Source organism: Aulonocara sp. 'chitande type north' Nkhata Bay, linkage group LG11 (genome assembly GCF_057382095.1).
Source record: "Aulonocara sp. 'chitande type north' Nkhata Bay isolate Kocher_YH1m ecotype deep benthic linkage group LG11, A_spYH_male_GT1.1, whole genome shotgun sequence".
Taxonomy (NCBI): Eukaryota; Metazoa; Chordata; class Actinopteri; order Cichliformes; family Cichlidae; genus Aulonocara; species Aulonocara sp. 'chitande type north' Nkhata Bay.
The window spans coordinates 37,090,069-37,104,481 of record NC_141354.1 but is presented as its reverse complement, the minus strand read 5'-3'; the positions used below and the strand labels follow the sequence as shown (position 1 = coordinate 37,104,481).

At 44.8% G+C, this 14,413-nt stretch overlaps 2 protein-coding genes across 2 annotated transcripts in view; one reads left to right on the top strand and one right to left on the bottom strand.

The window, feature by feature from the left end:
* The window catches only part of rab11al (RAB11a, member RAS oncogene family, like), a 32,341-nt gene that overhangs the window by 3,242 nt on the left and 14,686 nt on the right, over positions 1-14,413 (bottom strand). The gene's annotated exons all lie outside the window — the stretch shown is intronic.
* mex3a (mex-3 RNA binding family member A) lies at positions 1,951-14,402 on the top strand. Its single transcript, XM_086312450.1, has 2 exons — positions 1,951-2,435; positions 5,613-14,402. Exons 1-2 carry the CDS (start codon positions 2,018-2,020, stop codon positions 6,761-6,763), a joined length of 1,569 nt encoding a protein of 522 aa, XP_086168576.1. The 5' UTR covers positions 1,951-2,017; the 3' UTR covers positions 6,764-14,402.

Below are 14,413 nucleotides of genomic sequence, written 5' to 3'. Positions count from 1 at the left end.
CATACCAGGAGTTGTCCTGTGAGTTCTCATCTGCAACACGTCCTTAGGGAACAAACCCCTTCCTGATTGGCACCCAGAGAGCGCGTCTAGACTATGATTACACATGTAAATACACCTGCCGTATCAGTGTGACAGAGTCTTATCACGACACCGATATTGTTTCTATTCTCAGACCTGTTGTTTGGATATTTGTGATTATATTATTGCTCTGTTCTACGTGTTATTAAAAGGCAGAAGGCATTCTCACTAGAGATGCAAAAATATTCATGCTGAAGAGTCACATGCCATGCTCAGCCTGTCACTTAAGACTGTTTATTTCATTACAGCTGCAGCCCAGTTGCAGTCTGGGAAAACACCATGAACGATGGAGAATAAGAAAACAGTACATTAATGGTTGGGGTTAAATGCAGAATAATCTCCACAGTGGGAAAACTATTAGACACATCAACAGACTTCACTGGAATTTTACCCATCAGCTGTTTCTTGTATTTTCAAGTGCTGAACCTGAACTTGCCATGAACCCACAGGCCAAAGATCTGAATTACAAATAAATTATTGTGGAGTGGAAATAAAGCAGAAGAGCAAACATCCCCATAGTTCGCTTTGTCATTCAGGTAGCCTTACGCAACACATCCTCACTGTACAGCCCATATATGCACAGATGGTAAGGACAGCCTGAATTAGACTGACACTCTGAGGAAGCTGAAAACATGGACATCAGTTGCTGCTCAGCACTGTACCGCGATTCAGACACCAACAACTGACACAACTTAAACAGCAACGTAGAACTTTGCAATAAAATAATTATAAATCTAAACGGGTTCCCACTCATCTCATTGGCTTGTTTACTGTGGATATCTGTAAAAAAAAAAAAATCTGCTTTCAGCCTCAATCGAATTAACTGAAGTTGCAGGTACTTTGCTGAACCTTGAGTGAAACATGAAACCTTCACAAAGGAGGGAGGAAACCGATCACGTGGGCTGTGATTTCAGTTTCAGGATAATGATTTGATTTCCTATCGCTGCAGTTGGGATCTTTGTGCTGCGCCGAGCTACAAGCGAGCCGTCGGCGTGGCTTCAGTCGAGGACATCTTGGGGAGTCGGCGCGGTTCTTTGTTCGCGGCGGCTCCGTGCTTTAAAAACAACACAAGGGGAAATGCTGTTCTCATGTTCCCCCCACTGCATAGGGTCTGCAACGCCTGTCTGACAACTCCCTCTCCTCACCCCCCAACAGACGCCCCCCCTCCACCCCCCGCGCCTCCTATATAGCCTACATAACATCCTCATGCGCAACGGCGCCGGAGACAACAGCGCGGTGACCTGCCGCAAAGCACGGCTACACCGAGGTGGGCGGACCCCCTCCCCCCCAAAAAAGAAAAGAAAAATGCCACCAACTCCTTAAATTCATCTCAGATGCCGCCGCTTTTTTCTAAAACCTCCTCATCATAAAGTTGACATCATCCGTTGAGCGCCATGTGCGCACTGTGCCCGCACCTTTTAATACGCAACTGTTTACATCCCGGCTGCCCGTCCTTACATAAGTGGCCAAACAAAAATGCGGCTCTCGGGCTACACTGCGGCTCCGGAGCCGTACCTTTCCGCTCATGTGATTGCAGTGCGGGGTTGTGAGGCAATGAGGAACCGAGTCTCTTTCTTTCTGCTTTCTGCGTGGAACGCGAGCTGCCACATGTTCGTGAACCTGAGACTGAATGGTACAACGGGAGGGCGGCTCGTTTTGTCTCGGCGAGGAGGGGAAGCTGTGTAAACCAGACTGGGTGGAGCAAAGCATCGCCCAGCCCCATCTGTGTGCAGACGGCCTTGTGTCCCGTTTGCCCGGAGCTCGGAGAGAGACTACTGTACCGAGAGTCTGGCGGATAGAGAGAGAGGGGGCCGGTCTATGGGAGGGGCTAGCGCAAAGGGGGGAATCGAGAGGAGGAGGGGGCGAGGAGGAGGCGGCACGGGTGCTGTTTCTCCAGTCTCTTTCCCCTGTCTTTGTCTCACACACTCTTTTGTTAGCCATGCCTAGCCTGCTGGTTCTAGCAGGGATCATGGAGAAAAATGGGGGCTACGGCAGGGATCTGGCCGGCTCCGGCTTCGGAAGCGAGGGTCTCCTTGTGCCGCCCGACGAGGAGGAAGACGACTCCCGTGCCCTCAGGGTCGCGCTGGGCCAGCTGTCTCTGCTGGGGCTCGGGGAAGGCGAGGACGGCGGCGGAGCCCCAACAACAGGAGTACAGGACCGGAGCAACAATAACAACAACCACCACAACCACACGAACAGCGTCGGCGGCGGGGACACGGCGATTCTGCAAGGCAAGAGCAAGTTGTGCGCCCTGTACGAGAGCTCCTCAAGTGAGACGAAAGGACGAGGCTGCAACATAACAGAATGCGTCCCAGTGCCCAGCTCTGAACATGTGGCCGAGATAGTGGGGAGACAAGGTAAACCGCTGGCTCGCGGGTCATTTTCCCTCCAAACTTGAGCTTTTATCAGACAGCAGTGCATGCGCCCCGCCGTGCGTCCCCGTGTGCTTTGTTGTTTGTTCTCCAACTGTTACCTGGTGTTATTTGACAAAGAAAAGGGAGTGGTGTGTCTGTGTGTGTGTGTGTGTGCGTGTGTGTGTGTGTTTTTTCCCTACTCCCCCGAGACATCAGCCAGCCTCCCACTTTTCCTGCTTATATTGTTACAAGTTCTCGTGCACTCATGATTAGAGTCGGAAACGAGGCGTTTCGCAGCTTTAGCCTCGTTTTTCTGGACTAAATTTGCACGAGAGGGAGAGAGCAGGAGAGAGACCCGTTCCCTCCCGGGCGAATTATTCTACATCCACGCCATCAATGTCAGCGCACAGACACACACTGGAGCAGGGAGAGCACTTGCTTCCTTTGTCGTCTGAGACGCGCCAGACTGTTCAAAAAGGCAACGTGCGCCTGGTGTACACAAGAATGTCTCTCGGCGCGAGCCGATGGCCAGGAAAATCAGCGAAATTACACATCTGGCCTCAAAAATCGAGTGGATGTTTTCCCCCCTCTTCCTTTCTAAATTTATTCTGCTCGTTGTTTATGTTGCGCACTGCCCCAGTGACACAATTGGACAATAGAGCGAAGCGTGGTCACCGTTTTTGTTTTTTGGGTTTTCTTTTTCCTCAGATGAGGGAGTTGGAAAGTTCAATTCCAGACACGTTGCAGGTTTTTTTTCTTACAGTTGGAGGTTTTTTCTTGAACAAAGAGCTGAAGTTGAATGACAGCAGCTGTCAAACAAAGGTGTGAGTCGGGGGATGAGGGGAGGGGCGCATTAACACAGTGTTGCTGCTTGGCACACGGGATCATCTTAAAGGGGTGACTCAGCGAGAAGTTGCACCCGAAGGTGGGAATCCTTCTTTGTTTTTTGGAGGGGGAAAAAGCAGAATATTGATATTGTTTGTGGTTATTTGCAGTTGTGCGGTTGTTTGGTTGCATACATGCTTTTTTCATTGTGTAGTTGCAAACAAGCCTGAACTTAAGTTTAAAAAACAAAGGAAAAAAAGGAGGGACCCTGGTGTTCATATGGAGCACTCATTGGTAACTGCTGTGATGAACCCTTGGGTGAGAGGGGCAGGGAGAAACAAGGAGTGGGGGGGTGGGGGTACGGCGTCTGAAAGCTGAATGGGAGTCACGCCTTGGAGCTCAACACAAGGGACTCCTCATGAGCCCCACTTCACTGCACACTCTCAATGCCACATGGTTGTCTGTCAGGATAGGGGAGAAATCAGGGGGTTGGATGGAGAGAGGAGCACAATGACTGCAGGGTGGGTGAGGTCCCATCAGCAAATCCCGATTTATCTGCCAACAAAAACAAACAGGAGTTGTGATAGCTCCTTTCACTGACACTCCCCTTTCTTGCTTCGCTGCTGTAGTAACGTGGCTTTAGTGTGTGCTGCTGAGCCCCCCCACATCTCCCATGTCGGCTCCCATTCTTTACCCTGAAGTGTAAGTTTTGAATTTTAATGGGCTAACCGAAGACAGACAGAGGGTGGATCCAGTGTGCACAAGTGCAGCAAGAGGGCCCTTTAGCCTAGACCAGGAAGAAGTGCTGATTTGGGGTGGGGGGAATTTGAGATGAGCTGCTTTTGATCTGGGCCCTTCGTTAGCTGGCACTACATACACACCCCCTTCCGCTCAGAGCCCGTCTGGTGAATCTGGCAAACGAAGCATCCTGTCTTGGAGAAAGGGGTGGGTATGATTGTTTTCTCCTGTCAGAGGCGCAGGCATTGATTCTCCACCTTACGCTGGAGCTCGTCAGATCACGGGTGGCTTTGTTTTGAATCACACTTCACTGCTAATGCAGCTGAAAATTACGTTTCTTCACAGCGACCTTAATTTCTGGGTGTGATTAATTGGCTTTTGCCTTCTTTGTTTACATACGTTTCTTTCATCGAGACATCAATTTCAGCTAATTAAAATTTAAAATCTAGTTTGAGAGAAAGAATTGTTCTTTGAGCCTTTCGTGCCAGGAGCAGGTCTGTTAGGCCAACGCCGGGCAATGACCGCAGAGTGCATGTTCAAATTTGGGGCATGAGGAATGTTATCACCACCCTTCTGCGTGTACCAGCGGTTCCTGGGAAGCCAGTGCCCCTGAACAAAGTGGGTCAGTGTAGTAGCATTAGGGAGATACTCTGCTTCACCTTCAGGTGTCTTTAAACCTTTTGATACCTGCTGCTGTGCTATTCAGCTGGTTATGACACGCTGCGAGCTCTGAAGCACCTGGACTCTGTTACAGTGAGATCAGGGCGTTTTTTCTTTTTTAAATATGATGTTGTCCAGAGAGCCACAGTGACACAAGGAAAGCACATTTAATGTGTCAATAAAGGAAGAAATCTTAATGAGGAAGCTGGCAGAGTTTGAATACAAACCTGTGTGAGGTTAATGAGGTGTAATCCAAACAGAACTGCTGTGTCTTCTCTTACCATTGTCTTCTTGACCTCAGGTGTTCCTGGCAATCCTCCTAAATAATTACTGATTTATTATATGCCTGTATCCTCCTCTGTCCCATTACATTGTCAGGTGATTCGTCCTGAAATGACATTAACCTGCACTCTTTCACATTAAGAGTCTGCCTTAAAAGCATTTAACAGAGTAAACTATTCCACGCTGATCAGAAACAGGACCAATGCAGAGCAATAAGTGGCCCAAAAATGAAGCATATGTGGGTTGTCTGTATTGTCTGGAAACAAGTTCAAGGAGAGGTCAGAAAGTAATTGCTCACCAGTACAGTGAAAACACATGGCATCTGCCACAGCCGTGTCCACGCTGGCCGGTGCCTGCACCATGCGTCTTAGTAAGTTTTGTTGTAGTGCAAATAAAATGGCCCTCTCAATAAAGACACTAATGATTACACCCTTGAACTCTCATAAATCCTGGTAATTACTCAGCTTTTGCTTTGGCCTCCAAGACATTAGGTTAAAGTGGTCATAAGCAGCTCAAACATCAGAATTTTCACTGGACATAGCAGAGACGAGCATTTCTTTCAGCTCAGGCTGATCAAGTGTGTTCCTGGTTGTAACCCTTTTAACTTGATTTGTGTCCCCGAATTGAGCCGGCGTGTCTTTACTCATTTTAAAATGTATGTTGGTGTCTCTGCAGGTTGCAAGATCAAAGCCTTGCGGGCCAAGACCAACACCTACATCAAAACCCCCGTCAGAGGAGAGGAACCTGTGTTCTTAATCACTGGCCGCAAGGAGGACGTTGCTCTGGCCCGTCGTGAAATCATCTCTGCTGCAGAGCACTTCTCCATGCTGCGGGCGTCCCGCAACAAGCTGGGAGTGTCTTTTAGCGGCTCCCCGCCCACACCTTTGCCAGGTCAGACCACCATTCAGGTGAGAGTGCCATACCGTGTTGTCGGGCTGGTGGTGGGGCCTAAAGGCTCCACCATAAAACGCATCCAGCAGCAGACCTGCACTTACATTGTCACTCCGAGTCGAGACCGCGACCCGGTCTTTGAGATCACAGGCTCCCCGAGTAACGCCGAGCGGGCCCGCGAGGAGATCGAAGCACATATCGCCTTTCGAACGGGAGGCCTGCACGACCACAACAACGAGAATGACTGTCTGGGCCCGAATGGTGGAAGCAGCCCGGCGGGCAGCAGCGGTGGTCTGGAGAGCCGGCTACAGCAGGTGTGGGGGCTGCAGGGGGGCCAGCGCAAGCCACTCACCAGCAGCTACCGCCAAAACTTCTCAGATGCCATGGTTGGAGGAGGGGGAGGAGGTAGCGAGGGAGGGGGGATCTACAACAAAGGCAACTTCTCCAGCTCTGGAGAGAAGCCCTGCTCTTATTTTGGATCTGACGGTACCCAGAGCTGGGGTGACCCCGACTACCCCAAACAGGTGGCCTTCTACGCCCAGCAGCGCTCCAAAAGCTTCGGAGGCCTCCCGCTGCCCCTAACCAGACTCTCCCCTGGCTTACCCGAGTCCTGTGGAGGCGGAACCACCAACAACTCTTCAGTCACCAGCATTGTGCCCATATCCGGCTCACCTCACGCCCAGGCCCGCCGCGCCCACAGCGAGCCCACCTCAGCCGGCGAAGGCTTTCCAGGCCGTCTGCCAGTGCCGGACTCGCCGCCGGCCACTGTGCGGGACTGCATGACCTGCTTTGAGAGCAAAGTGACGGCTGCCTTGGTGCCCTGTGGCCACAACCTCTTCTGCATGGAGTGTGCCATCCGAATCTGTGAGCTCAACCACCCGGAGTGCCCAGTGTGCCACACCCAGGTCACACAGGCCATCCGGATATTCTCTTAAGGAACCATGTCAGTTTTTATCATTAGTTTTGTCAGTGTTTGTTCAATAATTATTTACTGTTATTATGATTATTATTATAATACACATTTTGGTTTTTCAGAAAATTTAAAAACAATCAAGCAGATATTTTAGAAGGCACTGCTTGCTTTACTAAAAAGTATAAGAAATATTTTTAAGTTTTTCTTTTATATATATATATGCATATATATTTTATAAAAGTTTTGTTTATAAGAGAAGTATAGTACCTTGCATTTTCAGTTTTTTGACTGCTGCTGTTTTTCATTCATGAATCACAGTGAAGGCAGAGGTAGACAGTAATGTGAACATTTTATTATTCAAATTTTTTATTTTACCGTGAAGTGGGTTTATATTGAAGGAGGAAGATGATTGTTGAGGTACCCAGTCTGCACCCGACTAACCCAGAAACTCACTGTTGTTATTAGAAGGAAAAAAAAAAAAGATTTCTCATTGCACCTTACAATCATCTTGGTCTAAAATAGGATTGTCAATCATACCTTGAAATTTCTGGAGCAGATGTGAAGGTGAATTCAGCCTCGAACTGTGATTGTGATTTGATATAATTGGTCCAAAATATTTTGGCAAAAATGAAAATGTGAATAGATTGGTTCTAGTCAAAAGAAACAAAAAGCAGACTTTTATTTTAGAGTCTTAGAAACCAGATAATCCTAAAAAAAAGGGATAGCTCGTTACATGATTTATTTATACTAATTGGTGGAATTTTATCGGCGTCATTAATCACAGAGATGGATGAAGGCTGTACAAAGTATCAGTAAAAGTCTCTTTCCAGTAGCCATTGATTAAACTTTGGCCACTGCAGTTTGTTGAAAAGATTCAGTAATGCTTGCTCCTCGTGGCACTTGAAAAGCATGTGGTTCCTTGGTTGGCTTAAAGCACTGATTTAATTTGTGAGGCGGAAAGCCTTGGAATTCATCCAGTTGGCTGCTTCTCGATAGCCGTCTCCCCGATGGACTTGTCTCAAAGCCACCTTAACCGCGCTTTGTTTTGTGGTGGTCATTTGGCCGAACAATGTAGGACAAAACACGAGCTCCAGTCAACGAGCGTTTCACTGTAAATAAGGAAGAGAATTAGCATGTGGACAGAAGCCGAGTAAAAATTGTAAAAGTGTTCCCTTAATCAGCAGCACATTAAAATAGTTGACACTGTAAAATACAGAGTCCCGAGTCAGTAATCCCCACTCTTCGTGCCCTCCGCTAACAGCATTATGTGCGAGCTCTGAGGGGCCTGCTGTCTCCCCTGTAATTAGCAAAACTGTACAGGAGCAGGTGTTTCATGACACACTGTGGCTGTGACCCCGAGTTCGAGGCCTCGCCTAGCCCCCTTTTCTTTCTCCCTTTTCTTTGGGAGTGGCTTTCATGTCTCCCCCTTCTTACAGTTCGATCGCTTGCTTTCGAAGGCGTCTCTCTGAGCGAGGTGTATTGTCTGGGCCCGGTAACAGCGTGGGCTGCAGAAAGCTCGGACACGGCCTGGATCCACTCATTCATAATTAGGCAAATGGGCTGGTCCAGGTGCGGACCGTGTGGCAGGGTCCCGCGGCAAGCCCCTTACCACCCCACCCCGATGTTAGCCAGCACAGAGGGGGCTGGACGGTCCGCGTGCAGCTGGGTGAAGAGGGCCCCCCGTCTTCCACTCCCCCTTGCCCATTCCGCCCCCCTTTTCCTCTCCGTTTCTGCTGCTCCGAGCCATCCCCAGTGAGGAAAAGGGGGGACTCTTTTGTCCCAAAACACACACACACAAAATTTGAATGCTGAATCTGGCAGCGCCTGTGAAATAAGGGGAGGCTAAGGAGAGAAATAAAAAAAAAAATCTACAGTTATCGGGAGACACGACAGTAACACGTTTTTACTGTTGATGTGACACAATTTGAAAATGTTCACCTGCAAAACACAGATTTTACCCCCCACCCTTGCCTTCATTATCCAGCTGCAGCTCCCTGAATTTTGGATGGGGTCCTGTTTGTGTGACGGCACCAGTCCAAATCGAAATTTCCACAAAGCTCCCCCGCCCCCTTTACCTCTGGGCTCCCTCCCCATGTCAGCTCGCTACTGTATGGGACATCCTGCAACTGCCCCTTCACTATGGACACCGAGATTTCAGCCCCCCTCCCCCCCTCACTTGTGTTAAGCTTCCAGAATGAAATCAGACAATTGTAATTGACAGAAAAGCAGAGGAAACGCCCCATTTAACTAGCACTCATGCTGAATCAAATTACACACCCTCTGCGTCTGCCTTAGCCCCAGCCTGGGGATTTCGGAGGGCTAGAGGAGAGCGGATGGGGGGTAGGGATTAAAGCTGTTGAATGATGGGGGTGGAGGGGTTTCATTTTGGTTGGAGAAGGAGAGAAGTAGGCTCCAAAAAACACGAGACCCTGCAGATCGTGCTGTTTTATTGATCGTTCGACTCTTTCAGCGAGCTGTTGTCACATGTGCGCCATGCGTGGTGACGACGGTGATTCAGCAGGCCTCTCTCAGATCCCACCGGAGAACAATTAAAACTCGGCTTCCGTCTCAAATAAAAAGAAAAACCCGATTAAAAATATCAAATTGTGTCTTCAGGCCACAGAAGGCCTTTCCTTTAAAAACAAACAAAGAACAACACACAAGGCAGACCACTCGCATGAGGTGTGGACTGCAGGGAAAGCACTGTACTCGGGGGAAACCCTGAAATCTGTCAGACGTAGGAACAAAGAATAGTTAGGATTTTATGGATGGACAAGTTGCACAGTGGTTTGGCCTAAGCTTTCAACGTCACATTCAAAGCAGTATGACACTGTTCTTTGAACTTCGTATTCTGTTTTTTAAAAATGTTTTATTTTCTGCCTTAATATTTTTTATGAAATATTGCCATTACTTTGGCGTACAAGGTAGCAACTTTGGCCTTTGATTAGGGGTGTAATAATTCTGAGAGTGCGATACAAACGAGTATGGCGTCGCAGCTCCATCTTCCCATACTGTGATGCCCACGTGGAGCTGATAACGCCTAGTTTCGTTTTTTGTGATCCAATGGTCTCTAGCAAAAAGAAAAAAACCCATCCCCCTCCCCCCGTTTTTTGGCATCTGCCCTCGAACCGAACCGTGATTTTGGAGAATTGTTACACCCCTACATTTGATACTACTGCTACTCCCTAAAACAACCTTTAAAGTACTTATTTTTGGAGAAAAAAATAAGAATGTGAATCAAACTGCTTGGGTGGGGGATTAAAGGGATTCAGGAAATTAGGCTTTTTAAACACATTACATCAAATACAGAGTAAAGCACCTTATTACAAAACACACGCATCTGATTAATACCAAACCGACCGCTGATGGTGAAATATATTTCATAGAATCTGAAAGACATGCACATAAGGATTCCCTATCATTTTTGTTCATTGTGTTATGGTGGTTCTTGTTATTCTTAATACTACAGTAGTACTTAGTGGCAATTTGGGAGACCTCTCATCCATTCAGTCAATGCTGTTGACTTTTGTTTCGAGTTTTGCACTGGTTTAATGAAGAGAGGGCTTATTGGAGATTCTCCCAGTTTAGACGCTGTACAACTTAATGAGTACTTTTAAATGGGAAGGCGCTCTGAGCATCTATGTAAATACAGTATGTGTATCAGTTACAAACATCCAGACAAAAGCCTGCTTCGAGTGAGCTTTGGATTATTTTTTACAAAGTGTCGATGTTTTAGCGTAAGGAATTCAAAACGTTTGAGTTTAGGGAGAGTAAATCTTTTATATATGCGTCCCATCATCCCATTTACTATAATAGTATATTAGATAGATCCATACATACGTGTAAGAATATTATTTAAACTTAGTATTTCATCCAAATATATAGATGAAAAGTTAACCAGACACTACGTTATTATGAAGTCGCTGATGTATAAATCCAATCTCCAATAAAAACTCAAATGAATAGTATGTGTATTAAGCTAACCCCTAATGAAGAAAGAAATCTGTATGTATATTAGGACGAAAAGCAATAATAGGACTATACTGGGACAATAAACAAGAGGAGCCGGCTCAGTTCTTTAAAAAAATAAAATAAAATTAGGATAATAACAGTATATTCTGTCTTATATTTGCTTCAATCTCCTTATAGATTAATGTCAGTGTAGAAACACAGGCGTGATGAATTGGTGACAGCTTCGGAATAAGTAATTGCTCTTGTTGTGTTCATCATCAGGGTCATTTGTTATTTGGATAATCAATCAATCCTCAGAAGCACTGAAAACTGTAGATTCTGCAACGTGGAGGAAATCTCACTGTGTGTAAAAATGACAAAAGCGTCCGGAGCACGAACAGCACGAGGTCTGACCTGTTAGTGAAAGAGCAGCAGCTGCTGGCTGAACTTGGGACAGGCTCGTGTGTGAGGGCTTTGGTCGCAAACAGAGCGAATGAACAAACGGCAGTGAGACGGGACACGCTGTCTACACGTTTAGATTTTTTACACTTGATGCTCTTTTTTAAAGTCTATACGGGGCAGGCGTAGAACTCACAGCATATCCTGAGATGACTTTTGTTTACATTGTAATAAGTTCTGGCTCTGTTTGTTTTGCACCGCCCGCTTTTCATTTGCATTATTTTTGAAAGGAAAAAAAAAAAAAAAAGAGGGTCAGACATAGCCAAAGAACAAAAATACAAGGAGAGCTAACTTATCATTTAACTTATTTTAGAATAAGAGTTTACTAAATGAAGAATAATCTCTAGTTAGTTTACCCAAAAGCCCAATTAATCGATATCGGTGAAAACGAAGGCATATCGTGTTTCAGTGTCGTTGGATTAATACTACAGAGACACCACTAAGAGACTTACTTCTCCCCAAAGAGAGCAGCTTAAAGCACATCCTGGCACTTCCTCAGTCTTTTGTGTAGTTTTTCTATGAGTTTGGTTGTTGGGAAGAGGAAAAAAAAACCCAGTTCAGGGATTTTCTTAATCTTTCTGAAAAAAACTAAACAAAACTTTGCCAATCTTGTGACAAAAAGGTAAAAAAGAAAATTCAAGTAGATGGAAAGAATCGTGCGGACACTGACAAACCAGCAGAAATTCACAGCGTACGGGATTACGCGTTAGTTCAGAGAGCCATTCGCCGTATCCTAAAGTTTAACTGCATGCTAGTAAAAATATAGTACAATAGGTAAGATTTATCAGAAAGGAAAAGTTAAGATAAAGGATTCATCAGCCTGATACCTGGAGTGTATAAAAAGCTTTAAGACCTTAAAGTGAGCATTGGTTTAAAGTCGTATATTTACCGTGTAGTTTAACTAAGTGATACATAGTTTAATTATGATTCTTAAGATTATGCTAAAGTGTAAGTTTCATTTGTCCAGCTCACCCAGTATGAAAGACATTTTAGCCAAGCGGAGGTACAGAGGGGTGGGGGCGACTCCCGTGAGATTTGATTCATTAAGTTCTTGTTAGTATTATTTACAATATTGTATTAAGCTTACTATTATAGTAATGGTAGAAACTGTTGATGTTTTTCTTCTCTTGATATAAAAAGGTCTTTATGCATTTATGTAGAATCCCTTTTAAGGAGTGATAGGAAATCCTTATTTTCAATGGATGCACTTAAACAGTTGTACCAACCTGTCTAAATCACACATTGAGCAAGCAATGCATTTGAATGTAAACGAAAAAAAACAACAAAAAAAAGGAACAAAAAAACCTTAATGCACTCCTTATCTCTTAGTCAGTTTTGCAAGTGAGCTTTAAGTTTGTTTGTTTTTTGGACAGAATTTGCAACAGCTTTTTTTCAACGTAGACTATATTTGAGTTCTTCCACATACATTTATAGAAAGTAACTTAAAATGAATAAAAAAACATATTACAGTTTCTCAAATCTATTTTGCTAACATGGGTTATTATTTCATAGAAAGCAGAGGAAAAAAGTCAGTATCTGGATGTTATTTATGAAAAGTAAAAAAAAAAAAAATGAAGCAACATATTTATGAGTAACCTCAAGACATTTTGTTTTTTAATTAAAATTACAAGAAGTTAATATATTTCTAAACACAGGGAAGTCAGTTTCTACTAATAAGTAAAAATGAGAAAAGATGTTTAGAAGTTTTATTTATGAAAGTTACGGGAATGCGTTTCGTCCGTTTACTTCGTGGTGAATGACGTGAATGGAGCGAGAGTTCTCCGTAGCTTAAATTTTAACTTCAGACATGCACTATTTCAACACCAGTGCATTCACAATGGAATAATTACAGAAAATAATATAATATTTTTTAGAATTTGGAGATATTTTAGTCACAGAGCATCAATTTTGTGCCTCAATTCTATATTTTTCCTGCATCAGCATTCTTTGTGTGGTGCTGCTTGCTGTAACCCCCTTCTCCCCTCTTCAACTAACCCCATGTTACTGACTGAAACACATTACTCATTTCCTCTGTAATCTAAACTCGCTTTTACTTATCAAACGTTTAAAAAAAAAAAAAAAAAAAGAAAAAAAAAAAAACGTTACAACTGCAGCGCTTGGGATGAATGAGCAGCTGTGACCCTCTCGCCAATAGGGCCACACACAAAACTTGTACACACTTTCATTCATACTTTTTCTACATCTGCTACTCAGACAGTTTGAGATCAACGACGAAGGAGCAAAGCTTTCTCTTATGGGTTAACTAGGTGAAGTTCAAGTGGCAGCATCTAGGAGGGGACAACAGTGCACTGTGTAGTAGATCTATGTAACTAGATGCACACATACACACACACACACACACACACACACACACACACACACACACACACACACACACACACACACACAACAGATTCATTACCGTGCTAGTTTGCATGTATGTTGTATGGTCACTTAGATGGGAGAAATGGTGCAGGCCTGACTAACACTTGGGCCATTTCTCCTCTGTAGATTTTCATAGTTGGAGCCTCTTTGGAAAGTGGAAAGTTGACTTGAGTTTGGAGCCAGACAAAGTCCATTTCAGTCCCCACGTCAACGTTCCGGGTTCCCCGTTTAGTGATGAAAGATTGCTTGTGACACGCAGGAATTAACTCAAAGTTCTTGGTTTGTAAAAGACACGATACAGTTTTAAAAACTTGGCAAAAATGATGCACGTTTTCTGCTGCATGTAGAGGTCGGGGACTGAAGTGGCGCTCGCTGGTGAAACTTGCAACCGTTTCCAGAGAGGCCGATGCAGTCTGACAGTTTGTCTTTGGTAGCGTTTCCAATTTTTCCAGCACAGTAGAAGTGTTTCATACCGGTCTAATAGTGGTTGTAGTGCATTAGTTTTTGGGCCAGCATCAGCTGGCAATAGTTTCTGGTTTCTCTGTGAACAGTGAAGGAGGGCTGCCACTGCGGCCCTCTGTGGCTGACCGTCAACTTTGATGGATGGGAAAAAAAATAAATAAAAAATAATAATAAAGAAGTCTTTGAACTCTGTTACAGTGTGCCATGCCCTACAAGGCATGTGATATTGCAGGTTTATTTCTTATAGCACATGCTTTTTTGTGAATTACATTTTTTGGAGACATTTTTATTATTATAATTATTATTATTATTGTATCTGCGCCATGTTAGTTCTGGTTCTTTGTTATTTTTTCAAGATTCAAGATGTATTGTAAATGTTTCTAATAAAACAAAAATGAAATGACCTCCAATCGAT

Coding starts and splice junctions, on each gene's coding strand:
- mex3a (XM_086312450.1), top strand. CDS start 2,018: ATGCCTAGCCTGCTGGTTCTAGCAGGGATCATGGAGAAAAATGGGGGC. Junction 2,436..5,612: donor CGAGATAGTGGGGAGACAAG/GTAAACCGCTGG, acceptor GTGTCTCTGCAG/GTTGCAAGATCAAAGCCTTG.